This window comes from Cyanistes caeruleus, chromosome 15 (genome assembly GCF_971803275.1).
Source record: "Cyanistes caeruleus chromosome 15, bCyaCae1.hap1.1, whole genome shotgun sequence".
Lineage (NCBI taxonomy): Eukaryota > Metazoa > Chordata > Aves > Passeriformes > Paridae > Cyanistes > Cyanistes caeruleus.
Genome location: NC_141715.1, coordinates 16,847,929 through 16,875,707, shown reverse-complemented (window position 1 = coordinate 16,875,707; position 27,779 = coordinate 16,847,929). Strand labels below are relative to the sequence as shown.

Here is a 27,779-nt window from a genome sequence, read left to right as displayed (position 1 = left end):
TTTCCTCCCAGCAGAGCTGCTCCATCCCTCTGCTCATCCTGGAGCCTCCTCTGGCCTGGCTCCAGCAGCTCCAGGTGCTCCCTGTGCTGGGCCCGGGGCTGGGGCAGCTCTGCAGGTGGGGTCTCACCTGAGCACAGAGGCAGAATCCCCCTCCCCTGCTGTGGGACCAGCCCCGGGCTGGGGGTTCTGGGTGCTGGGGCAGGTCCAGCTTGGTGCACAACTGGAAAATAAGAAAGGGATGTCCTGAAGGCTCTCCAGTGGTCAGCAGAGGCTTCGGGGTCTGGAGCTTGGGGTGTCACCTCTGGCAGGAAGGGACAGTCAGCACTGTACAGCTCCTGCAGTGCAAAGGATGCAGATAAAGGTCAGAACAATTTACCTCGGCCCTGCTCTGGTGCCTTGAGCTAAGGACAGCAAAGGGAATTGGGAGAGAACCCATGAAGTCTGAGACTGGTGGTGAAATGAAGCCAGGAAATGGAGCAGGACCTGCGTTCATACTCGGGGAAATGCCAGTGTGATTTACGGTTCTGCTGAGGAGCACCATTCATTTTGGAATCCGTATGTGACTTCTACCTGGCAAAAGTGGCTGGATTGCTTTACATTTGCTTTGTTTTTACTGCTCTGCAGCACCACAGCACAGGAGGATTGTTAACTGAGATTTATGGGCTTGTTTTTGAGCACTTAATTGTTTTCTTACCCTGAGCTTGTTAAGAGCTGGATTTCTTGTGATTGTTCTCTGAGCATTTCCATATTATTTCAACACATATATTGTACCACTTCAATTTTTTAAAAATACCTTATGTGTTATTGTTTCATTGTGCTCTCCAGCCACTTACAGAGAAGAAAAATCAGCCCGTGATGAATTGAAGAGGCAGATCTTTCCTTTCCCCTGGAGCTTTCCCTTAATTCACATAGGCACCCTCACCCTCATAAAGTTGCTGGGACACAGCGGTTTCCAGGCTAATGGAGAGACCAGTTCTTAAATCACAAAATTAAATAGGGAAGAAAGATGTTGACTATGAAAGAAATCCAAATAATGAATAATACTTGAGGGGTTGTATGAGTACTTTGGTCACAACTCGCGGATTTCAGGAGGGCAGCGGCACAGGGACCTCTCCTCATCGAGCACAAGGTGGCAATGTTGGATCAGAGGAACAGCACAGCCTCGCACATCGGCGGCAGGGCCTTTTTACCAGAATCTTCTAACGAGCCTCACAGCTAGCGAGAGCCCAGTTTTGACTATTTTAGCGATGGTGACACCAGCGTTGTGCTGAGGAGAGCGGCCTTACGCCGCGCAGGTCTGAGTGCCCGTGAGCGTGCCCTGGGACAAAGAGAACAGCGCGGGGACCAGAGGATACTCTGGATACCCCGGATATCCTGGACACCGTGGATACCTTGGATACCCCGGGCACGCCCCGCGGCGGCGCTGCCGCTCCCCGGAAGCGGCTGAGGGGAGCCGCGAACCCGCGGGCCCGGGCCCCGTACTCCTCCCGCCGGGGGGCGTGGCCGCCGCCGCGCCCCGCCCCCTGCGCCTTCCCATGCTGCCCCGCGGGAGCGCGGACAATGAGCGGGGCGCGGGCGGCGGGCTGGCGGCGCGCGGTGCAGCGGCGCTCTCGCGAGAGCAGGGTGAGCGGCCCCCACCTCTCGCGAGAGCCGTGCCGGCGGCGCCTCCTCCCCGTCCCCATCCCACACCCCACATCCCTCACGGCGGGCGGGGCGGGCGGTCCCGGCCAGCGGCGGGAGCGGCGCGGACCTACCGGCGATACCGGATCCGAGCGGGGCGACCGCCGCCGGGCACGTGAGCGGGCGGGCAGCGGGCGGGCGTGCTCTCGCGAGCGCGGCGAGCCGCGCGCGGGGCTCGCGCAGTCGCCTCAATCCCTCTCTCCCTCAGTCCCGCCGTCCGTCCGTCCCCTTCCCCCGCCGCTGGCGCCGCACCGAGCGGGAGGCGCCGCCTCCGCCGCCGCGCTCTGTTCCCGCCGGCCCGCAGGTAGGAGCGGCGCTGCGCCCCCCGGCCCACCGCCATCTCGGGGTCCGGCGGCGGCCGCCCCGCCGTGAGGGGTGGGGGGGCGAGGCGGGAGCGCGCGGCAGGGGGGGCGCGCGGCGGTCACGCGCAGGCCCGGCCCGGCCGGTGCCGCGGCCCCCGGGGCGCCCCCGCCCGCCGCCAGCCGGAACTGCGGCCGCGCCGGGCCCGAACAAAGCCCCGGCCCTCCCCCCGCCGCCGCCCCCCGGGCCCGGGGACTGCGGCCACCGTTCGGCCCCTCGGCGCTGTAGCCGGGAGCCAGCTCTGCCGCGGCCCCTCGTTGCCTGGAGCTCTCCCCTGCGCCCTGGCAGCGCTGCTGGCGCCAGCCGGGGCCTCGCAGGCGGCCGTGTTCCTCCCTCCTTCCATAACTCTCTGAAAGCCGTTAGTCTAAAACCGCTGGTTTTGATGCCCATCTGGCTTTAAGAATTAATGAATTAAGCAACGAGAATCCTGACAGTTCAGGCAGCCGTTTGACCTCTCTTTCTACTCAGTTTCACTTTCATATAATTCAGGCTGTGCTTACAAATCAAGCTGCGGGGATGTTTTTTCTTCCTGTGGTGGATTGATAACGTTCCGCTTCTTTAATGTGCATACTCTGTTTCCAGAGTCAGAGTAATGAGATACAGAGTTCACCTATTCTGAAAACAAGCAGAAGTTGAAAAGAACTTTCTGGGAGCCTGAAAAACTGCTTTGTTAAATGATAAATGAGCCATTTACGCTTTTGAAAGAAAGCTAAACCATCCCTCAGTTTCCAAATGTGTGGCTGCTTTTCTTTCCATGGTGCAGACCTTTGGGAAAAAAGTATCTGATAGTGGTTCAAACTGCTGAACGATCTTTATTCTTTTTACTCAGCCTTGAATTCTTCAGTGTTTTTGAATTGTAGGTGGTCCTGACTTCCTGGAGTCAGATAAGTAGGGAGCAGCTCTGGCCGAAAATGTAAGTTTCTTAAAACAGTCTGTAGTTCCCATGGGGAGGAGAAAAGGGTGCATTTTCTGAAGCTTCTTTACAGAGAATCTATTGATCCAGTGATTTTATCTTCTCATATTTTGAAACATGGTAATAGTTTAGTTTTCAATGTGCTAAAATGGTGAATCGTTTTTATAACACGTGTGGAACATACTAACATTTTTATTGTATTCCTAAGAAATTAGTGAGCTTCTGTCTTGAATTTTATCCAAAAAATTTCCTAAAATGATTCATTACTGAATTCTGAGTGACGATACTAGCACTCAGGCCTTGAATATCTTTGTGAAGTGATAAGCCAGTGTTTGTACTTCTGCATTATGCACTTGGTGTTACATACACCCTGGTACTAAATGGTGGGAAGAGAAATTCTTAAATGTGTTCTTAAAATGTGGATATCCACATTCCTAAAGATAAAAATTGTAAATCAATTAGGAGGGGGGAAGAAGAGTCAGTGTTTGGGGCTCCAGACTGAAGTTTCATAGAGCTGTTATAGCCACTTGGTTTATTCAGGACTGCACTTCAATAAAAACACTCATTAATTGGGTGAAAAATTAGGAAAGGCCGTGTGCTGCCCTTTGCTGTGACTTGCTCATGTCTCTGCTGAGAGATTTGGTGAATAGAAAGGTATTTTATAATGTAATACTCCACAGGCTTCTGGGTGGTTCAGCAAATCTGGGGGAGAAACTGTTGCGAGCAGAGCTGCAATGAAATTATTTCCATTCAGTTTGTTAATTTATGAGTGGTTTTTTTGTAGCCTCAGTGCTGCTTCCTTTCTTCATCAGCTCTCTGAATCAACAAGTCTTGAAAACAAAAGCAAATACTTCACCATATTTCTGAACTAATTTACTTTGTGAGTGTTTAAGTACCATATTGTGCAGTCATAATTTCAACAAAAGGGTTTTTATTTTGAGCACTGAACCAATGAAACAGTTCCTTGATTTTTCTCTGCAGCTAGAATACTTCTTGCAACCTCAAGTAGGATTTCAGCTGGGAAAGAAGAGGATTTTATCCCAGCCCTGGAAATGCCTGGAGGCAGAGGGAAATTCAGTTCACCAGATCAGAACACAGAGCTGTTCTGTGTGAAATTTTTGGGTGGTTTTTTTGGTTTTTGTTGGGGTTTTTTAATGGTAAAATTTGATCTGTGTTTGGATCACTTTCTGTATGATCTGTTTATCAAATTACTGTGATTTGTTCTGGGGTTGGTGTCAAAATTTTGATTTCTGAGGGGCTGTTAGTCCCCACACCCGCTGGAAATGAAGGGGGGGTGGGATTATGTCCTTGCTGTGCATGGGGACACAGTTGTGTTATCAGTTTCCCAGTGAAATCCCACAGCATTCCACAGAGACACTGGTTCTGGCAGAGCCCCTCTGTTAGTGGTTCCATGGGGCTTTTTGGAGCTGCAGGAACCTGGATGCATTGGTCTCACTGGAGAGTGGGGGCTCTGAAGGTGTCAGAGGGATCGAAAGCAGTAGAAAGGAATGGCTGGAAGCCAGTCAAGTGTTTGTGGCGTGGTCACCACAGTGACAGCAGTTACCTGTTGTTTCTGGGTGTTTCTTCTTTCCCTTTTCAAAAAGACATGGGTTTTGCCTTCTTTCTCTATGATTCCTTGAATTTTTATATTTTTTTCCCACTTCCCTTTCTGTAAAGGAATAAATGCACTTTTTTAATGCACCTCTTACAAAAGAGGGTTGGTTGAATATATTAAATTATATAATGAGCAGAAATAGGAGACCAACCTCTTTTGTGTTTCTTTTTGCATTCACATGTTGAAAACTCTCAATTCCTTGATTAAACCAGTCATTTTAATTCCCCATTTGTAAATGTGCCTGCTCAGTTGTCACACTTCTCTATTCTGAGGAAATGCTCTGTTACAGTCACTTCAGCTTTCAGATTATTTTGTGTTCCTCTGATCAAGGAAGTCCCTGGGATGAAGCTAAACATAATCCTAAGAACTGAAACTCTTCCAGTTGTTGAGGCTGAAGCAGACTGGTTAATCTGTGCCCAGAAAAAGCGGGAGTCCTGTGTGCCAGGTGCTCCTGAAGTTTCTGAGGCCATGACCTTTGAGGTGGCTTGAATAAGAGGAGTGCTTTTCTTGCACATGAAACAGCAATATTAAATAACCACTATGAGTACTGGGAGCTGAAACGAGTGAGAATCTGCATTTCTCTAAGGCTACCAGGCAATTCCTCCTTTGCCTTTGCAAAGACAGTGGTCTTTTCTGTATTGTCAAAAAATTAATCCCTTGAATTTGAAATCCATTGTACTTGGTTATTCAGCAACTAGACAAGATCTGCTTCTAATTTCCTTGCAAGTTCTTGGTTTTGCTACCATTAATTCTCAGAGCAGCATGGGGGGTTGCCTGTCCAAATTCTCCCTCTTCCCTCAATACCCCTTCCTGCCATGATCTGCTGGAGCCAGTTTTGCCAAGAAGCAGAAGAATTTTCCCATGGCAGAAGGGATTCCCACACGGAGTACTGTGTAAGGGAGGAGTATGAAGACCTATAGATCTTTATCCAAAGAGCAGACTTCCAAAAACTTCTATGATACTTTTTTCCCAAGGGTGTACGGTCTGCAAAAGCATTGTGTTCTTATGAAATGAGGGTGTGCTTTTCAGCTTGTAGATAATTTCATATTTTTACCCTAACTGAATTTGTTTGTTCTAATTCAATGTGTTTTGAAGTGAAAGTGAAACTGACTAGAAAGTGAAAACAGTTATTTTTCATTTTTAACACTTTTTTTCTGTAAATAGTGGAAGATGAATGGGTAAAAGATGAGTTACTCTAAGAACAAGATTAACATTAAAATTACAGTAACTATGCACAGGTTAAAACCTCCTGAGAGTGGCAGAAGGAATAGGGAGCTGAGGACTTTTCAGCCTATCTGTGTTCCATAAAAGGTGACAAGCTGAGATTATTGTTCAGCATAATCAGTATATTCCAAGAATTCACTGAATTAAACTGTTCTCAGGTCAAACTTAACATTGGAGCAAGAGTTCTGTAAGCTTTATTGAAAAGATATGTTCACTTTTACACTAAGAGGAAAACCTTCTGTAGTATTTGAAAATCAGCCACATTTTGGGCTCTGTTTGATAACAGTGTACTCTGTAGGATTCAAATTCCTTATTTTTGTTGTCTGCCTTTATTAGAAAACTCTTTGCAACTTGTAGATACAAATTGTTTTCATTATCCGCATTTGTCTGGAAATCTAATAACATTTTGACTTTCAACTTATTTCAAGATTGCTTGTTATTATATATTTTCAAATATATTTCTTAATATGGCCAAATTTCAGTCCTCAGATCTTTAAAAAAGGTGTATCTGAAAGTCTGTCTGTTCCCAGTGTAGCTGAAATTACATGGAGAACAATTAGCATAACACTTTCAACTAACTCGTGTCGGCTCTCGAGGCAGCTCTGTTCAGTCCTACCCATCTTGTTGCTGTGACTCAGTTGATGGCACCCTCTCTCAAAAGCTGGCCCTGCTCCATGGGAACCTGTCTCCATCAGATACTGGCATGGAATCATCAGCACAAGAGGTGCTGCTTTAGGATCACGTTAAACCTGACCCTGTGGAAGTTAAACATCCTTTGGTGTGAGGGTAGAGCTCTTCCCCCACCTCTTTCCCTTGTCTTAAAGGATGGGGTTGGTCAGGAGTGGAGTGCAGCAGCCATTGCAAGATGAGTGGTGTGATAAGTAGTGTTTTTTTGAGGATATTCAAACTTGTTAATTTAAGTACTCAAGTACCTAACTGGGTGTAGAGCATTTCCTCACTAGCATCAACTGCCAAGGTGTGCTCTGTCTTCACCATACACTTGTCTTACTGTCCCACTTCATGCTTTTCCATACAATTGTCCCTCTCTGTGTCTTTGTCTTGGTTTTTCTCACATCTTTCCTATTTTTATTTCTCCCTTTGCCCGTTCCCTGGGTGTTTGCAGCTGCAGGAGCTGGGTGTGGTTCTGTAGAGCTCTGCTGTGGGGTCTCAGCATGGCACCATCAGGTGCTGCAGCCCTGGTCCCACCGGGCTGGGGTTTTTTCCCTGCTAATCTCTGCAGCAGCACACAATGAACTGCCAGCTGACAGCTGTCACAAGAGGATTAGGGAGCATTTGTTCAAATAAAGGGTGTTTTTGAAAAGTGGAGAACTTTCCTGATTTAGTGGAAACTTGAATAGTGTGGGTCCTTGCACTAACAGCAGGACACAGCACGCCTGTCCTGACCACAGCGGTATCTGTGGAATCGCTGCAGGGTCAGGCTCAGAAAACCCTCTGGAATACCTGATTTTATGAAGAACCCAGTAAGTTCAGCTTCAAACCCTTCTGAAAGTGTGTGAATGAGCTAGGAGGAAATTTAGGTGTAAAAATGGAGTGAGCAAGGATTAACTTGTAAAATTGTCATAAAAGTACTTTGAAGAATATTGAATGAGTGTAAGATAAAAGCACAGTACCCAGGTGAACATTAGAGTTCTGCTGTGTTTGAACTCAAAAGAGTTGATTTTTACAAGATAGTTCTTCAATGCTTCCTATTCAGGTGTCCTCTAGTGTCCCCCTTCTCTGGGACATCTCCCTTAGAATTCACCTGGTATGATCCCCCTGTGTTCTTGTGTTACTGTTTTCCTCTGAAGCTTTCTGCAATGTCTGTCTTCTGCCTCAGAACTTTCAAACTTATTTTCATCCTCATGTTTCTCAATCTCTTCTTCTTAACAGATGTCACACAGTTAAGCTTCCTTTAAGTGAATCCAGCATATGCAAATCTTAAAAACCTAGCTGAAATGAGTTGAGATGCATTGATAGCAGAGTATGTAGCAAATTGTATAAAGGAGTTACTTTACAAAGGTGGAGTTGTGTGACTTATGTGTATTTTTCAGGGAATCCATTATTTTTTTACATAAATGTAGAATTCCATAAGATGCTGCTACTGAGAAAGAAAACCCAAGTGCTTTTCAGCTGTGTGCACTGTTGGAACAGGCTGTGGATTGGGCAGGCAGTGGGGAAAGAGACCTCTAACCTTGACTTTTTTCCTTCTGTTTCCAGTAAAAGAGCCATTGCCTTCTGCAGAACTGGTCTCTTCAAGGAAAAGTCCTTGCTTTCATTTTGTCCTTTCCATTCCTCCCCAAACATACCTGTTCTCTTGGGAGCTGACTTCATTTGCAGCTGTGCAGTCTGTGCCTGTTTCTTCTCCAAGTGATCCTGTGTTTGATGTGCTCCTCAGTGGCAGTGCTGGAGAAGCAGAACTGCTCTGCCCGCACTGGAAAGCGCTTTGCAGCCTTGGGAACAGGTCATTCTTTCTGGAATATTTGCACATGTGTTGAATTGCTTTAAACTTTGTGTATCTGTCCCAAGGCTGGAGGAGGATGGGGTAAAGTATTAAAGTTATTTCTGCTCTGCCCTAAAAGAACATTTTATGAAATACATTCCTTGCAGTGTGCTGTGGATATTGATAGACTATTTAGTTAAAACTTGGTGTAAACGCAGTTGAACAAAATACTTGAGTGCTGGGTTAGTATTTTAGTGGGACACTGAAGAGTCACCTCTCTCCTCTGGGCAGTGTTCTAGGACCTTTAACTCCCACAGGTGGTCACGGTGTCAGTGCCAAACCCAGGCAGGCAGTGCCGCTGGGATGTGGTGCCATCTCCTGACTCACTGGGGTCTCTTCCTGCCAGGAGCAGGGTTTTCCTTAGGTCTCCCATCCCAGCACTAAGCCTGACCTTGTTTAGTTTGAGGTCTGAAAGTACAGGCTGGTGTCACAGCTGCCATGTAACAGAGTAAAGAATCCCTTCGGAAATGCTGTTAGCAGTGTAACTGCAATTGGAACAAGAGGTCTTGTTTACTTCCTGCAAAATGTAAAACTTGTTTTTCTTGTTCACATCTGTCTTCACATCAGTAATTGGAATTTTACTGCATAAAGATTGAATATTATGTTTGGTCTTAATTGCAGATCTTATAGTAGAAACTTTTTGCCCAAACTTCAGTTACTTTTAACTTCCTTTCGTCCTGTTCTGTGGTGGTACAGGTTTCATTTTCAAATATGTGTTATATGCCAAAGTCATCTTGGATTCTATGGGCCTAAGTTTTTTGTGTTCTTCTCACAGACACAGTACAGTAATATAGGGTATGAACAAAGCCATTAACCAGAGATCAGAGCTTACATGTCAGTAAACTTTATAGATGCTTTCAGACATCGCAAACTTCTGAAATTCACTTTTCTTCAGTGTGAAAGTAGCTTTTTGTGGAAGAAGAGTAGTATGTATAGGAAACACTACTGTATTTTTATCTGCAATAATATATGTAGGTTCTGGGTACCTCTTGAATCTGTTATGTGATAAAAGCCTTGTAAGATTGAGATCTTTAATGTTTTTTTTAGATCAACATGATGCATAAGTTTAAAACTGCATCTGTTTAAAGGGATTTATGACTAAAACTGCTTGTTTTTCTACAGAATTGTCTGGTGTTTCTCAGCTTGAAGAAGATCTGCAGTCATTATTGATCCTCTTTCTTGGCGTTACCGTTTTTGAAGTGAAGTTTGCCTAGCTTTCTAGTGTGAGCTCTCTTTGCAGCCATCTTAAAAAAAAAAACACTAAACAAAAAGAATTTTTTTTAATCCATAAAGTAGACAAGCTCTAGTTCTACAATGTCCAAGTCATTCCAGCAGTCATCTCTGAGTAGGGATTCACAAGGTCATGGGCGTGACCTCTCTGCAGGAATAGGCCTTCTTGCTGCTGCTACCCAGTCTTTAAATATGCCAGCATCTCTTGGAAGGATGAACCAGGGTACTGCACGCCTTGCTAGCTTAATGAATCTTGGAATGAGTTCTTCATTGAACCAACAAGGATCTCATAGTGCACTGTCTTCTGGTAGTACCTCTTCCCATAATTTGCAGTCTATATTTAACATTGGAAGTAGAGGTCCGCTCCCTTTGTCTTCTCAGCACCGTGGAGATGCAGACCAGGCCACAAACATTTTGGCCAGCTTTGGTCTGTCTGCTAGAGACTTAGATGAACTGAGTCGCTATCCCGAGGACAAGATCACTCCTGAAAACTTGCCTCAGATCCTTCTACAACTTAAAAGGAGGAGAGCTGAAGAAGGTTATGGTAGAGATGGCAGATCATCCACACGGGAACCACCATACAGAGTACCTAGGGATGATTGGGAAGAAAAAAGGCATTTTAGAAGAGATAGCTTTGATGATCGTGGTCCTAGTCTCAACCCAGTGGTTGACTATGACCATGGAAGTCGTTCTCAAGAATCTGGTTATTATGACAGAATGGATTATGAAGATGACAGATTGAGAGATGGAGAAAGGTGTAGGGATGAATCTTTTTATGGTGAGACTTCGCATAACTATCATAAATTTGACAGTGAGTATGACAGAATGGGTCGTGGTCCTGGTCCCGAGAGATCTCTCTTTGAGAAAAAGAGAGGTGCTCCTCCAAATAGCAATATTGAAGACTTCCATGGATTCTTACCGAAGGGTTATCCCCATCTGTGCTCTATATGTGATATGCCAGTTCATTCTAATAAGGTGAGTTATGCACCAGATACTTCTATTTTCCTTTACGTTGTAGTATCTGTTCTGTTTTTACCTATTTCTTTAATTATTTCTATGGCCTGGTTGCTTTTGAAATGATCTGAAAGTTGGTTTGAGAGTGAAAAAGGCACTTGGTTTATTTGCAAGGTAATTGTTGACAAACATTGTAAACCAGGGCTTTACATTAATGTATTTTATTTGCCCAGATTGCTTAACTTCAAGTCAAACAGCTATCATCTACTGGGATATCTTGTTTATATTTTACATCTACATGTTCTCTTAACCACAAACATCTGGCATTCAAGCAGTTTTGGGGTGGGTTTTGGTATTTTTTTTTGTTGGTTTGGGGTTTTTTTGCAGTGTTTCTACTGTGCCATTCCGGAAGCTAGTTTCAGCTCTCCTCCACATCTGTCTTGATTGCTGATTTATATGTAGTTAAGATACATTCTTGCACAGTTCTGCTTTTTCCCTGTCCAGAGGGAAAGAGTTAATGTAGAGCCCTGGAACTTATTTGCAAAAGTAAAAACCACGTTTTAGATTAGCTCATTCTTGCCTTTTTAATTTCACTTTAACACTCTATCTCATACTATGGCTGAAATTTGTCGTCATTTTTCTCCTTTTTTCACAACTTTCTTAGAACACTTCAGACTCACTTTTTATTGTCACATGTTGCATCTATCCCTGTAGACTCTCCGAGCAATCAGTCTGCTGTTGCAGTATCCTGCTCTGTGTTCCTAGTAGTGTTCTTTACTTGGCTCACGAGTAGAGTGGATCTTCGGGTGTGTTCGGTGATGCTGAGACTTCCCTCTTAGTTATCCATGCCTAGTGCAGCTCTGCAAAGGGAGCAGGTTACTCAACATGATTCAGATGGTATTTTCAGAGCCTTCTCACTTTTACCTTTTCCAATGTACTCATCTTGCTGATTTCCAGTATACTAGGCAATTTAATTGGCTAATTGGCTAATACAGTGCCCCTCTTGTCACAATTAGTGGCTAATTAGCTTGAAGGCCTTCAATTGAAAACGTAATACGTGCTGTTACTGTAAAATTGATATGATGTGGAATTGCTGTTACTAACCATTTCTTTACAGTTACCTCTCAAAAAGTGCTGTTCTGTACATCTGATCTTTTTGAAACAAAATTATTCTGTCCCTGCAAGGAAAGGCTCAAACCACTTCTAGAGCACACACTGTATGGCTCCACCTGATCTGACAGTTTACGAACTTGTGTTGCTTTAATTACTTTTTATATAAAATACAGTAATTCAGGTTTCTTGTCTCCTGTATTTGACGTTTATTTTCACTAAAGTTTTAAGTGTTAACAGTTTAGCTGCCATGCTCAGTTCTGTAAAAGGACTTCATTTGGTTAGATTGAAAGCATTAACTTCTGAGGCCCTTGAAGATGGCAACCAGTAATCCTGTAAGTAGGGGTCTTTTTAGCTCTTTATTTTAAAGGCTCGTGGCTCTTAGTGTGCTTTGGAGTGCAGATCTAATGAAAGGATATCCACATGGAAATACCTTTCCAGGTATGAGAAATACCAAATTCTTTTAACAGCATAACCTAAGTGGCTGACTTCTTCTGTAACATGTAAAACTTTTTTTTTTTTTTTTTTTTTTTTTTTTAGGAATATACTTTGACTTTAAAACTGATAGTACACAATAAAACATTTGTGATTGGATCATCTGGTTCTTATGGCCCAAGTTGGGGCTTTATTTCTGATTTCAGAAATCATGTCACCACAAGAATTTTTCTCTCTCTCTCCTTCTTTCCTCTGCTTTGCATACCCAACCATTACAGAATTCCTTATTTTGTATCTCCCACAAAATCAAATCAAGTAAAACAACTTTTAAAGTTATCTGATTTGAACCAAAATTTATGGAAAGCAGAAAGGGAATGCTTTTCATAGCTGGGACTATGTAAATTTACTACTGTAGTAACAAAATCTCATTTTCCCCACCTCCAAATAAAAATATCAGAGATTTTTAGAAGTGTTTGATCAAGCCATGTATATTTTAAGTGCAAGCAGGGTGTTAAACATCCTTAGTTTGACTTAAATTGGCAGATTAATCTTCTGGTGTTTTTTTAATTTTAGTGATGTTCTTAATTGCTTCTTTAATTTGATGTGTGTGTATTTTAAGACCAAGTTTATTTTCTGTCTGTGAAATAATTTGTGCCCCAGTTACTTCAGGCATTTTGTCAATCCTGATCCCTTTATCAGGGAATGAGGTGTTAGACGTGGAGGGATTGTTTTCCTGCCGGAGACAAAGGCTGATGCAACCCAAGCAGATGAATTTGGAGGTGAAACACTTGAACGTGGTACATCTCAGAGGGAAAACCTGGCTGTGGCCCTGGGAGAGGGCTGGCTAAAATTAGGTGCTCGAGTGTGGCCTCATTTTCTGAGGAACATTGTGTCCTCTGGCTTGCATCAACTGAGCCAAAGGGGAATCTGGGTTTTCAGAAACTCACTTCAGATTTTCTCTCCCTTAACTTGGGGCCTTTGTGTTAATGAGTTCCTGTAAATACAAATAACCTGGTGCCCCAAAACCCTGGGGGAACGGACGTTTCCAAATGGGTGCAGGCAGCAAAGGGAATCCAGATTAAGAATTGTGTAATAAAAAGTTCATGTATATGAGCTACCATTGTTCCCTGGGGGAAGAAGAAAAATCTGAAGTTAAAATCACATTACCCTTTTTTGCCAATCTAAAAACATTTCAGTGAGAATTAAATCTCAAAAATTGTCTGTAGTTTGCAGATAACTTCTACATCAGTTTCGTGGTGAGACAGATTTCAAAGCACGTTATGTCTGGTGGAACCAGCCACTGATGTTTTACTCACTGTGCCCCCCAGATTTAGAGAGGTTTGGGGTTTAAAGGACTACTTTCTAGAGTGTAATGCTAACACTTGTTAGCAAGTGTTGAACTGAAGAAACTTCATATTGAATGGTTCATAGATTTTTTTTTTTTGGTGGGTATTTTTCATCCTAATTGCCAGCCTATTTATAGTTGCCAGTTACATCTTGTGCAGTTAACAAGAAAAAGTGGTGCTCTCATTTTACGTCTTGAATAAAGTATGACTTCCATCTTGCTCCATGTCAGGAGCATCATGGAATAATATTGTAGTACTTTAAGAGAGACTTTAAATCCAGATTTTTCTCCTTTGTAGGAAGTGCAGCGTAGGCATTTAACATAGGGAAACATTACAGTGAGCCTTGGGAATGTCTCATTGTACCCAGGATAGCTGTAGTGTGGCAAAGACCAAAAATCTGGAAAGGTGAGGGATTAGGCAAAAATCCTTTGTGGGTGCTGAGAAGAAACAGAGTTGTAGGAAGAGGCACATAAAGGAGTTGCCAGTGCACATTGTGTTCATAGTTGAAAATGTGACTGATAAGAAAAAAACATTCAGTTGGAGAAAACCTTCAGCCCCAAGGTTCTTGGCTCTCCCCCGTTTTCCTCCCTGAGGAGCAACAGAGTGAAGGTCAGGCTGGGGCTCCTAGGTGTGCAGCAGGGAAACTCCAGAGCTTCTGTCACTTAACTGTGAATAAAGCACAGACTTGTGCTCTTACTTGTAAGAACATAAAGATACAGAGATCAGGCACTAAAATAAGTAACTCCCTTTGTAGTTAAAACAGTCTGCAGACAAAAAGTAGAAATCCGTCATTCTTTTCTAGTGCTAAAACCAGAACCAGGAGTTTTACCTGGATGATTTGGTTTAATTTCATTATTTTTCCTTTGTACCATCTTGATTTAGATCTTTTTCCTTGATTATCCCCCTCAAGTGGTCATATATTTTATATTTCGTCTGTAAATCTGTAGTTTGTCCTAGCTATGCACTTAGATTTCTTTTAGTCTTTCCTTTCTGAATTCCGTGCAATATCTTGGCCTCTTTATGGTTCTCAAAATTGGAGTGTTTACTTCATATTAATCTGTAGAAGTCTGAGGAATGAAGCAGAGTAGAGGAAATTCTGAAATGCCTGAAGACAAACAGTCAGCCTTCAGTTCCGAAGGCTGCCGTGGCCCTCTGTGCCTGGGCTGGAGTTTTCCAGGGAGCTTTGCACTCTGAGGCAGGAGCAGCCCCGTTCCCATCCTTTTCAGCCAGGTTGGCAGGGAGGAGGTAGGTCCAGTGTCAGTGTCTCCTCAAAGCACCACAAACAGATTCCATTCTCTATGGATCTGCAGAGCTGCAGCTTAGCAGAGAAGACACTGCGCTGTAGGCCGTGCCTTTGTGGGAAGGACTCCCATGAGTGGCTGCTAATTGTGCCTTGTTTACTTTGCTGCAGGAGTGGAACCATCACATCAATGGAGCGACTCACAGCCGCCGCTGTCAGCTGCTGCTCGAAATGTATGAACTGGAAGTACAGTAACTGGGGAGGAGGGCTCAGCACCAGCCTGGGACACCACTCAGGCACAGCCTGGCCTTCTTGGGTGTCCTGTGCAGGGCCAGGAGTTGGACTCGATGATCTTGTGGGTCCCTTCTAGCTCAAGATGTTCCCTGATTCTAAATAACTCTTGCACAAAGCAGGTTTAGAAAACATACTGTGCCTTGTAGGGAATAAAAACAACTTGGAGCATCTTCAGGACAAAAAGGGACCCTGGTTCATAGCTTTGGAATCCTGCTGAAGTATGTGTAACAGCTGGAACTTAGCAGTTGTACAGCAGTTTGTACAAATCTGTTGTAATTGTACTTATTGATTCCAAATTTTACATTTTTGTTGTAAAACCAGCAGTTGTGCAGACAGAGTAGGGAGTTTGTCCTGAAGAGCAGCACTTCTGTCAGTGCTGCTCATGGCTCGGGCAGTGTTGCCTGTGCTGCAGCTATGTTACACCTCCAGGTATCGCTGCTTGTGGTACACAACTAGAGGAGATTGCATTCTTCTTATATTTTCTTTTAATTTTGTTTCTTTTAAGATACCCAGAATGGAATCCTGACAGTGATTCAGGACATGGAATGTAAGTAGTAGTTAATTCTGAAGTATTTATAATTGTTAATTTGAAGCAGAGGATGTTCCTAACATTTTATGTGAAACCTTCGGTTCAGATAGGTTCCTCCCTTTGTTTGCCAGCTGAAGGACAGCAGTAAAAGTACCTTGAGTTGTCTGCATAGATCTGCAGAAATTAGGGTGGTTTCTGAATGAAAGCTTCACTGTTTCTTGATTTAAAATGACAGTGTGTTTTCTTCTCTTTCTAGGGGTGATCCCTTTATGTTACAGCAATCTACAAACCCTGCACCAGGAATTTTGGGACCACCACCACCTCCATTCCACCTTGGAGGACCTCCTGTTGGACCCAGAGGTAACCTCAACAGGCAGCTGCCTTCGCCAGGCTTAATTCCTTCCTAGGTTTTTTGGGGGTTTTTTTGTTTGTTTGGGGTTTTTTTCTTGGTTTTTTTTAATCTTGTTTTAATTTGTTACCAGTATTTTAAAGCAACAAAGGAAAATGCTTTTCTCAGCACTAGAACTAAAATACTTCAGCCAAGGAGGGACTAAAGACTGGTGCTGAGTTCCCACACTTCACCTTTCTGCCAGCTGCCACCTCCCTATGGCTGGTGATTTTAAACTGAGATTTATCTGCATGTGGTTTGCACTTGGATTTTTTTTTTCCTGTGTAGGTTTTTGTCTTTTGAGTAGCTAAATGTCCAGTAAGAATTCAGTGTCCTAAGTGTTTATCCCCCCTATTTTCAAGTGAATTTGAGAAATAAATTGGAAGAGCAAGTGAGAGGGGGGAAGATGGATGATGCAAGCCTTTTCCTCTCAGGAAAGGAGACTAAGAATCAGATTCTTGCTTGATGATCTTTATTTCCTACCTTTTAGATAGTTGAAATGACTAAAAGAGCAAAACTAATTAATTTATCTGGATATCCTGAGAGAGTATAAGTGTTTTAGATACTTATTAGATGATAGATGCATTCATACCCAATTACATTAGAATAACACCATTACTTTTTCAGAATATCTCAGATTTAACTATAGGCCAAACTATTTGAAGGGGATTTTGTTTGTGTTTGGTTTTTTGCTTTTTGGTTTGGTTTTTTTTATGGGTACTGTGATTGAATTGGTAATATTTTAGAACCTAAACCCTCAATTGTAAAAAGAGTGTCTTAGATAAAGAAATCTCACATCCTTTGTGTACAGAGATATTTTCCCCAGGCAAATCTTATCTAAAACAGGAGGGGTTTTTTTCCCATAGGGTGTACTTACTCTCTACTGCTCCTGAACAGCAATAAATGCAGCTCTTTCTCTAATACCAGAGTGAAAAGAAGGAGCAGGAATGAGGACCCCAAGTTGCAAGAGCTCTGAAATAAATAAAAAACCTTTTTACAGTACAATGAAATAATTACATTTTAGAACTTGATCTCACTCTGATATTACAAGTGACATACCTTTAAGAACTCACGATGAGACATGTTAATCCCAGTCTTGCAGGCTGAGCTAAGCTTGTTCCTTCTTTTAATTTCTTAAAGGAGCTGGAAATGGAAATATGCAAGGACCCAGGCACATGCAGAAGGGCAGAGTGGTTAGTATTGAAATTCTTGATTTTTTTAACTCGTTTTTGTTGTATAATTTTTCTGTGCTTTCTTAAGTTGTGGAGTTTGTTTTTAATGAATTATCTTTAGAAGTGAGATTTTAGAATTTTTGTGGAAGTGCTGAAGTTTTGACATGAGATTGGGAGTTTGTTGTGTTGAGTACTCTACAAAATATTTATTCCAAAACTGTACAGAACTCCTTTAGACATTCTCTTTATGATGAAGCTGTGGGATGTGAACTTAAGGAAAGGCAGCTTTGGCATGGCAGGCATCTTGCTCTGGAAATCGCTAGAAATTCTGAGCCTTTTCTGGATGCATCTTGTTTTGGTCACTAGTGAAAATACTTTTTTTTAAATGGAAACAGTTCCTCCAGTAGAGAAGAGCCTTGGCAGATTTCAGCTTTGCTGGTACACAGGTTTTTCATGCTGTGTGCACGTGCTTTGTCTTCAACAGGAAACAAGCAGAGTTGTGCACATCATGGATTTCCAGAGGGGAAAGAACCTGAGATATCAACTGCTTCAGCTGGTTGAACCCTTTGGGATAATCACGAATCACCTGATTCTAAACAAAATCAACGAGGTAAAGCTGGGTCCTTGGGCACTGCTGGTGTCACTTAATATTGAAGAATCCTCCTGTTTGGTTGTTCATTGCTTTCTCAACAACGCCACATTCTGATCTTGTTTTAAAACTATCTGAGAACTTACTTGGTCTTAGTTTGTACTATGGAGTATGTCTTATTTTGAAGTGTGAAAAAAAGAAGTGGAAAAAGCAGGAAGTAATTGAATATTTTGAATCCAAATCTAGGTGGAATGTAAACAAACAAAATAGTTCTGCTTGTGCACCTAAATAAAGTGTCTGAAATTTGTGCCAACTTCTGCAGGTCAGTTCATGTTGTAACCAAAAAGCAGTTTTCATTTCTGATACAGTTATTTTCAAAAGGAAGCATGGAAGAGCTTGAAAATTTAAAATGAAATTAGATCCCTGAAAGAGCAGCATTTGATTTGATTTTGTGTGATTTCAGGCATTTATTGAAATGTCAACCACTGAAGATGCCCAGGCTGCAGTGGAATATTATTCAACAACACCTGCCCTGGTGTTTGGTAAACCAGTCAGAGTCCACTTGTCACAGAAATACAAGAGAATAAAGGTAAAACACTTCTGCTTTTTTTAGCATTGCCTTATTTTAATCTGGGGCAGTCAGTGTCATGAGGCTGCTGCATTTAAGTTATTCTTCATTTCTGTACTTTCCAGTGCATCAAATTAATCTAGAGACAGTCACCCATGCATACTTTCTAGATAGGTCATAAAAAATGTCTTTCCCTTTTAATCCTAGAAACCTGAGGGTAAACCTGACCAAAAGACTGAGCCACCAAAACCAGAACTTGGTCGTGTGATCCACCTGAGCAACTTGCCCCATTCGGGCTACTCTGACAATGCTGTGCTCAAACTGGCTGAGCCCTACGGGAAGATCAAGAACTACATCCTCATGAGAATGAAAAGCCAGGTGACTGCAGGGGAAGCCCCTGGGGGAGGGTTTGAAGAGGGTTTAATTGTGAAATTACCTTTAATTGTGAAATTACCTGGGGCATGTGTGGACTTTGTGCTGTGATGTCAGTTTGGAAATGACCCAGGGTCTGTCTAGATAGGGGTTTGTTTAGGGACTTCCTGGGAAATGTCCCTGGAATATGAGCTGCTTTAAAAACAGGGAAAAAAGGTATTTTAGCATATAGAGCCTTAATTATTTGATAATACAGATTTCATGGAGCCTTGGGAATGTATTTTGAGACCTGAAGAAACATTGCCTATGAAACATAAATATATTCCATTGTTACATGTTTCTTTTATTTACCCTTTATTTTTCATTCTTTAAAATTAAACAAAAGCAGTCCTGCTGTACTTTTCAGCTTGGAAAATAAAGGTTTGAAGTCAGACCATTGCATGTGTACAGTGAAATGCTTTGGATGTGCATGGATATGATTTCTATAAATATGCAGGAGTCTAAACTATTTAGCTCTATTTTTTTTTAAACTTTACTGTCCCAGTTCATTGCTCCCTCGAGTAAAATAGGAGGTTCCACTGCTTTTTCAAAGAGATGGGTGTCTGAATCCCCTAATGCCACACTTGAGAAATGAAAAATTATTAGACTATTGTGTGACCCCTAGGAAGTCCTCCCTGACCTTATTTCACTGGAAAAACAAAATCCCTTTGCTAAGTTGGCTGCTGAAGCAGCTTTCATTTTTTTGGCAACGATACTCCAACCCAGATGTGTTTGTTTAAAGCTCATTCAGCAGCCTTAGTGTGCCATAGGCTTGTTCCCAAGAGGATCTCCTCACAAAGCTGGAGCAGTAGCAGTTGCTGCCTTTCTGCTTCAGGCTTCTCTTAAAAAACAAAAAATAAAATACTGAGGTAGTCTCCCAGCTCCCCTGAAATTCCTAGGAACATGAGCACTAAATAGAATTTCATTGTCCTGATGATTTTTTATTTAAATCATATTTTACTTTATGGTCACTTTTTGTCAGATTATATAAATGCCTGTTTAATTTCAGAATTATTTCTGGGACAGATGTTCTGAATTGAAAAGCTAGGGTTTGTAGAGCACTTGGGTAAATGTTAAAGTGATTGGTAAGGATGGATGTAGTTGAACCTCATAATTTAGTTTCAGTATTTTGAAATGCTGTGTTTTAAGTTAAATAACTTTTCCAGAAAAAGTATTATGTGTTTCAGAGTCTTTTTTAACGTGTGCTTTAATCTTTTCAGGCCTTCATTGAGATGGAGACCAGAGAAGATGCTTTGGCCATGGTTGAGCATTGTGCCAACAAAGCACTTTGGTTCCAAGGCAGATGTGTGAAAGTGGATTTATCTGAAAAATACAAGAAACTGGTGTTAAGGGTAAGGAGTGTTTTCACTTTTCTAATTGTAGTTGAAGATGTAAAGGGAAGTCGTTGATAGACATTGTGTATTGAAAATTCAGTGTAGCAAGTAAAAAAAAATAACAGTGGCTTTAATATTTTTTGGTTCCTCTAGTGCAATTACTTGGCATGAGTGTGGTGTTATAAGGACAAGTTAAAGGATATTCCTTTCAGATTAAACAAAACCCAAACAGTTACTATAATTCAGATTTTAAAGTAAATTATGTAGATTTTAATTAAAATTACTCCATTTAGAACATTCTCTAATGTGGGATCCTTTTTTTTTTCCTTCTTTGAAAATGAAGGTTTGTGAAAATTTAAAATACATCAGAACTGCACCCCTGCCTGTGCAGCTCATATAAAGGTTGACTGAAGAGGTTTTTTTGCATAACACCAGGGTAATATTCATGCAATTATAGGTGTTTCTTCATCAGACTGGGACAGTAAGTAGAAAACTGAGATGAGCTCAGCTGGTCAGAGTATGGTGCTGATAATGCCAAGGTTATGGGTTAAACCCTTTTGGGCCATTCACTCAAGAGCTGGACTTGATGATCCTCATGGGTCCCTTCCAACTTAGAATATTCTGTGGTAATAATAAAGTTCTGTGATAATAAAAGCAGGAAAAATCTGAACTGTCAGGCTGTCTCCTAGAAACATCAGCTTTATTGTGGAGCGTGAAGAAATCTTATTGTTGCACATGGTAGTGCAGCAAAACGAGCACTTAGTGGCAATTTGAATAAATTTCGTTGTTACTGCCTACAAGTGACGTTTCCTGATCAGTAATTCATAAACAGGTGAAACTGTGGGAGTCTGCTAAAGGTTTTCCACTAATGACAGGGAGAAAAGTACTGCAGCTTAGGACTGATCTGTGCCAGTGCCTGCAGTACGTGCTGTTGGTTCATAAACAAACCAGGAATTTTATGTGAATTTTCTGGAGCAGGGTATCCCATTTGTTTTGTATTGAATAATTACTGTGAATAAAGGCAGGGGAGTTCTAGGTTAGTCAGATCCTGTCTGACATGAAATAAAGGTTTACTGGTCAGTTGGTGGGTGGCATGGGCAGAGTTCCTGGGGGTTAAAGTAGCTGGAAGCACTTGGCTGGATTGGATTCTGGTCTGAATTAATGCTGCAGCAGGTGTGTAGGTCATAGTCTGCTGTGACTCACAGATTTTTTAAATTTTATTTTAGATTCCGAACAAAGGAGTTGAACTGCTGAAAAAGGATAAAACCAGGTAATTTCCTATTGTTAAAGCATGTTGTTGTTTAAAGTAAGTATGGAGATACCTTATTCAGAGTATAGAAACAATACAAAAAAGTCAGGCAAGCTTTGAGATCAAATGGTTGGTAGTTGTGCCCAGAGATGAACTGTTTTGAATAGGCTACCCACCCTTTTCCTCTAATGATGGAGATTTCACAGCCTCTTCAGGCTCCTCAGGAAATCCTTTGCAGTCCCTAATTAGCCTTGCCTTCCTGCAATTTAAACCCACAAACCGTTGTCCTGTTCTGTAAGATTCTCCTTGGAGCCACCTCTTCTATGTGTGAAGAATGATGTCCTTCAGGGTTTCCCTCACCTTTCCGTTTTCTGAACTGAAGCACAGTAGCTTCCAGGCTTGTCTAAGAAATATGATCTTTTTCTTCAGTAATTTCTGGGCTCTCTCCAGGTTTACAAGCAGCAATGTTCTTTGTTCTTTACAGAAAGAGAACATATTCCCCAGACAGCAAAGATTCTCCCAGTGATAAGAAATCCAAAACAGAACCTGCTCAGAAACCTGAAAGTGGCAATGCAGAAGAAAAAGTGAAAGAGGAGAAACAGGAGGATGCTGCTGAGCCTTCAGGTGCCAAAAGTGGGGAACAGGCAGAGCAAGATGAACCCAGTTTACTCCTGGAGTCTGAAGATGAGCTGCTGGTGGATGAGGAGGAGGCAGCAGCACTGTTAGAAAGTGGCAGCTCAGCAGGAGAGGATGCAGATGTTGCCAATTTAGCCGATGTGGCTACTGAAGAAAAAAAGGATACACCTGATGATGCAACTGTAAAAACTGAGGGAAATGTTGCAGCCACTCCAGCAGCCAAGAAAAAGCTTAAAAAGGTAATTCATACAGTGAGGTGCTGAGTGGGGGAAGAAGCCCAGTCTAAGTTAGGTATCACACCACGTACATTCTGTTGCAGCCCTTCCTCTATGGGTCTTTTAAACATCTGTCTGGAGAGAAAGAGGTGTTAAAGCTCCTGTGAAGAAAACAAGATCTCACTGGATGTAACTTGCACATGGATGCAGTTATAAATCCCTGGTTCTGTTTTGATAGAAGCCTTTAACTTGTGGCCTTTTACCCTTGTTCCTTGCTGGGGATTTGCTTGCTTTTCTCTTCACTCTTTTTTTGATGAATACTTAACCCCAGGAGCTGTGTTCTCCTGAGCAGTTTCTCAGAGAATTGTCTGTAGTTGCTCTTGAGCCCAGAAATTATGTTCCAAAAATAATGTACTGGGGCCTTGAGGCTAATCTTGGCTTGGCCAGAACTGGATGTGTACAGCTACACCTTACACTGAGAGGCAAGTAGAACTGTCTGGAGTGAGCCAGGGCCCCTTTCCTACTGAAGAAAGGAAAGAATTGGTTTCCAAGGTGTTTCCAGTCACAGGCTACTTGCTGAGAATTCATTTTTTCTCACCACATTATTCCACAATTGAGGGTTTTATGTCCTACCTGCTTTGTTAATCATACTCAGTTCTGTGGAGCAGTGTGCAAAGTTTTAGTATTTTGTTGACTTGGAATGTTGTTGTGCAAGAAAGGCATGTTCCTAAATAATGAATGAGATGTTCATGGATCTCAGTTTTGGGGATCCTTGTCAGGAACCTGGTTAGTGGTGCTGAGATGGATACTAGCCAGGCAAATGGCATTTCCCATGTTTCATTGTGTTCCTTATTAGTATGTGAGCATTGGCTGTGATAAACTGCTTCAGACCCAAACTTCTTTCCTTGAAGACCCACATTCAGAAACCTAATGCTGCCTCAGTCCTACTCACAGTTGCTGTTAAACATGTGAAGCAATGATATTTCCATATCAGCAGGAGCATTTCCAAAAATTCAGCATTTAGACAGTCCCTCTTGTAATGAAAACTTAATTTTCAGAGGCCTTGACAGTTTGGGTGGTGGGTTTGGGTTGGCTTTTGCTTGTGGTTGTTTTAATGTAGATGCTCTAAGCTTTCTACAGGTTGAAAAGAGCTTCTAATTTTTTTTAATGAACTTTCATACCATTAGTGGGGACAGAATAGTTCTGGTATGGTTTTACCTTCTCTTGAGGGCACAAATTCAAGGATCTTACGGAACTTTCAAATAGAAACAAAAATATGCACTCGAAAATTACTTTCAGTTGAGGTACTCATGTTAAAAGAATTTTGAGCTTGAGAATTTAAGTGGTTTTGGCTCTGTTCTTAAGTTGAAATCACATTGCTAAGGCAAAACAGGGGCCACTCCTGATGAAAAAAAAAATCATTATGAAAGGGAATCCTTGATTCTGAGGCAGCGTGGTACAAAAAGGGCTGGTTAAACCTTGAGTGAGAGTTTGAGCGAGCGAGGCAGCGCTCGTAGGAGGAGTTGGGAGCAGCTGTTGCTGTGTGAAGCTCAGAGGGTTTGAGGGGAGCCCTCAGGATGAGCTGACAGAGCCCCGTTCTCCCCGCAGCGCTACGTGGGCGGCTTCCCGCGCAGCATGGAGGGCTTCGTCACCCTGGACGAGGTGGGCGACGAGGAGGACTCTGACCACCAGAAACTCCGCAAGTCGGGGCTGGCAGCCAAGGCTGCGGGCAAGAACGAGGACAGCCTGGCAGAGATCAAGGTGGACAAGATTGAGGAGCCAGAGCAGGAGAGTGAAACGTTAGAAAACGGAACGAAAAGCGAAGAGAATGCCAAGGCTGAAAATGTTGAAGCTTCTGATTCTACGACAGCACAGGATACTGAGAAAAACACCCAGGAAAATACAGACCCCCAGGGCGAGCAGGAAACAAAGAGTGTCCAGGAGAAAGCTCTTGTCCCAGATGAGTTTAGGATTGGGCCGTACCAGCCAAACGTTCCTGTTGGTAAGGCTGTTTCCATTTCTTCTCCAAAATGTCTCTGTGCATCGCAGTAGCATTTCTCATTTCATCTGACTTTTATTTTTGGCAATACATTGCCCCATAGCCTTTCATTTTAGGGCTTCCTTCTCCTCTCCCTTCTTCACTCCTGCCCTAAACTGAGTATTTTCTTCCTTTTTTCCTTATTTTCATAGCGTTTTTCATAACCCTTTCCTTAGGCAGAAATTGAAAAAGGTATCTTTTAGCAACACAAATTCAATTGCTAGCACAAAGCACAATAGTGGTAATAGTTCAGAGTCATATTAAATACTCCAAAACTCATCACAAAATCTTGTGAGTTCTTGAAGGAAGTAACAAAATGAACCCTTAATCTGAAAGGTTGATTTTTAAATTTAAAAAAAAAACCAACAACAAAACAAGAAAACCAACCAAAAAAAAAAAAAATGCCTGCACATATTTAGTTACTACTAGGCCCCTGCTTGACTAAACTAAAACAGAGACTTTTAAAGATAAAGCAGCTTTTAATGTAAAGTGAATTATGGTTTTAAGATTTAGCTAAAATGACATATGACATTAAAAGAAATGATGTAGAGTAGATCTCTTAGTTTATTTTGTGGTGTTTACTCCTCTAGGTGTGAATTATGTGGTACCCAAAACAGGGTTTTATTGCAAATTGTGTTCCCTGTTCTACACAAATGAAGATGTTGCAAAAAAGACCCATTGCAGCAGCCTTCCTCATTATCAAAAGTTGAAGGTAAGGCAAAAACTTGTTCATTTTAAATGGCTTGATTCTTTCTGGGGAATAGAGCTCAACGAGACCGGACTGAGAATAAAAATACCTTTCAGGCAGTGGAAATTGGCTTACTCTATAACTTTTAACTCTAGGTAGACCTCTCCAAAACTTCATCTTGTGAAAATAATAGGCAGGATACACAGTTTAAAGAGGGGCTCCAGCATTTTTTTATCTTGTAAATTTGGATTAAAGAGGGAATTCCAACTGGAATAAAGCCAGGCTTAGAAGTAGAAATGCAGAGTAAATACAGATGGCCCAGATCCCTTCCAGTTGTTACTTTGAGAGTGTTTTCAACCAGTCAACAAAGCTTAAGATGAAGTTTTTTATATGTTTAAAAAGCCAAAAACCTTTGCAACTTCTGATTTTGTGAGCACTTTTTCCATTTTTGGACTGGATGAGGTATCACATGATTGCATGACATGATTGATAATGCTGCTGCTGTAACCTCATACTGTGAGCTGCAAACATCACCTCCAGGAAAGGGCAATCCCAAAGGAATTCTGATAGTCCTGCAGTATCACATTCATGCAGTTCAGGGCAATTGATCCCTGAGCTGAAAGCAAAACCCAGGGGCTCCACAGAGAAGGAGAATGTGGCACCTCATAATTCAAACATTTGCCTTCTTGCGGTAACAGGGAACCCCTAAATAAACAGAGGGCCCAGGAAGGCAAGATGGCACCAAAATTGTCACCAAACAACACTGTGAAGGAGTAGATCAGAAAATCAGTTCCCATGCAGCATCTTTTAGGAAGAAAATCCACCTCATCCATCACCATAGCGTGTTTTTTTTTTCTTTTTTGTTTTTTTTTTTTCTTTTCCATTGAGGTACCTGCTTATGGGACACTAAAGCCTTGATGTCAAAAGGGAAGGAGGGGAATAATGCCAATTTGTGAGCTTCATTACATGAATGAAACATGATTTGCTTTGCTTTTTCCATGGGAGAAATGATCAGTGAGCTGCTTGAGGGCGATTGTGTGACAGTGGTGGGATTTGGGACTGGGGGGTGAAGGGGGGGAATGCAGCTTCTGTGTCACAGTGGCACTTGTGGAGCTGGGAGTTTCCTTTGCTTAGAGAGCAGGAAAAATGAAATAGGTGAATTGATGTTGCTACCAAGTATCATCAAAGTGGTACCAAATTCCTCAAACTTCAAGAAGTTAACCCTTCTCCAGGGAGGGGAGCTATTGTGTCCCTGCCTCTGTAGAGGGCAGATTCTACCCAGGTAAGTGGCACAATCATGTCACAAGCCCATGACAACATGGGAAAGAATTCCCTTGGCTTGCACTCCAGAGCAGGGAGAAGTGCCAGCCTTGTTAGTTATGACCTTTGCAATTGCAGTTAATGCTCACAGATTTTGAACTTGGAAATTGGATTTATGTTTCTGTTCTTTATGTTGTGCCTGTGAGAAACTCTTTAAATACATCCTCAATGTAACTGCTTTCTTCCAACAGAAAATTCTGGATAAAATGGCAGAAGACTACAGGCAAAAGAAAGAAGGTTAAAAAGAAGGAAGGATGTGTAAGGAAAACATGGCTTTCTTTTTAATGTTGATCTTTTTTAAAAGCAGTACAAGTAGTAGGTGGAAATACTGTATTCTTTTTTGTTTTAGTGAGATACAGTAGGCATTATAGGTCTGTTCATGTGTTAAATGTTGTAGCAAAAAGCATATGCAGTTAAGTTAATGACAACAATTTGTTCTTAATGTGAGAATGGCAACAACTTTTCATTTTGACACTTCAAGCTATTACAGAAAAAAAAATCTTGCACCCTTGTGGAAAGCTCATCTATGAGGAGAAAACTGTGTTTAAATGAGATTTATTTCTTTCAAGCTTCAGAATTTGTCTTTTAATTCCATTCTGAATAAAAAAAGAAAAGTAATACTGTATTTTTATTTTATCTAGAACATTCCGTATTTTGGTCTGAGCCTAGCAGCTATTTAATTTTGAGTGTAAGGCTGTCATTGCATTTCACTTTGAAAAAGTCTTTAAATGTAAGTTGCATTTTTAAATGTTGAATTGAAGTTTCTTTTAATGTCACTGCTGTTACCTATAGCAAATAGGAAAATTAGTGATTAGTCAGCTTTACAACTTTGTGATTTTTTTTTTTTCCTAAGCTCTTGCTAGACTTTCCTATTCAGCTATTCCATGTATTTTTAGTGAGAAGTAAATGCCCATTCTCTGACCAGTATTATTTCCTTGAGCTCTTCCTGCTTTTACTTGAATCTCGTCGCTGTCGTACATCTCTGGTATCTCAAAAGCAGCATTGGAGTCCTGAAAGGGACAGAGGTATCTTTATATTCTTCACATGGAAGTTTTCATACCTGCATTTTAACACCATTTTTTTGTTAAAACCTGGTTTTGTCAAGACACTTTAGAACTGTGCTCTTAATGTACCTGCACATGTGAGATGTGAACAGGATTTGCATGTGTAACCTGTGTTTATCTGTAGTTTTTGTTATTTACTGCTTATTTGTGACTTCAGGTTACTAAAGTGATTCCCAATAAACAAAGCTAGACCACAGTGATTTGTTATAGATGTTTGGCATGTTAACCAGTGTGTCTGCTGAACTCTTTATCCTGTGTCACGTCGCCACAGCAACACTCCAGCTCTCTTTTTAAAATGTGCATGTTTTTAACACCTGTGCTTCAGCAGCTTCCTGCATAACTCTTCTTTCTCTTCCCTAAACCCTCTTGCATTTCCAAACAAATTAAAATATCACATGTTAAAACCCTGGTAGGTATATTCTGCTGACACTTTTATTTCTGGAGCTTTGGAGTGTTCTCATAAAGCTGAAGCCACATCCCATTCATGCAGATAAAACAGACTGGGGCCAGTTCTTCCTGCCTGAGCCTCCCCTAGTGAGGATTTGGGGCTCGGAAGGGGTTTGGGGTGCTGGAGGCTGAGTGTTGATGAAGTTACAATGTCGTTTGTTAAGCAGACACACCCAGCAGACACAGGACAGTGTGTTGTGTGCAAGTCAAGAACTTGTTTTTCCAGCTGT

At 42.0% G+C, this 27,779-nt stretch overlaps 1 protein-coding gene and 1 long non-coding RNA gene across 13 annotated transcripts; one reads left to right on the top strand and one right to left on the bottom strand.

Moving 5' to 3' along the window:
• Positions 1-107: 107 nt before the first annotated feature.
• On the bottom strand, positions 108-1,884 carry LOC147650440 (uncharacterized). The gene is made up of 3 exons (XR_015276710.1): positions 1,755-1,884; positions 300-335; positions 108-220 (listed from the first exon to the last, which is right to left on the bottom strand). It is a non-coding gene; the product is annotated as an uncharacterized LOC147650440 (long non-coding RNA).
• On the top strand, positions 1,484-27,298 carry MATR3 (matrin 3). Of its 12 annotated transcripts, none has more exons than XM_086851741.1 (16): positions 1,541-1,623; positions 1,889-1,984; positions 9,415-10,497; positions 14,779-14,840; positions 15,407-15,448; positions 15,687-15,790; positions 16,959-17,011; positions 17,475-17,600; positions 18,043-18,168; positions 18,355-18,525; positions 19,779-19,910; positions 21,119-21,162; positions 21,626-22,016; positions 23,601-23,994; positions 24,621-24,742; positions 26,230-27,298. In XM_086851741.1, the coding sequence occupies exons 3-16, from the start codon at positions 9,607-9,609 to the stop codon at positions 26,278-26,280; spliced, it is 2,709 nt and encodes a 902-aa protein (XP_086707867.1). In that variant the 5' UTR covers positions 1,541-1,623; positions 1,889-1,984; positions 9,415-9,606; the 3' UTR covers positions 26,281-27,298. The 12 variants fall into 12 exon arrangements, with proteins under 12 accessions (XP_086707863.1, XP_086707864.1, XP_086707870.1 ...); XM_086851742.1 differs by lacking the exon at positions 1,541-1,623 and adding an exon at positions 1,637-1,795; XM_086851738.1 differs by lacking the exon at positions 1,889-1,984 and having other exon boundaries at positions 1,490-1,623.
• Positions 27,299-27,779: the final 481 nt, after the last annotated feature.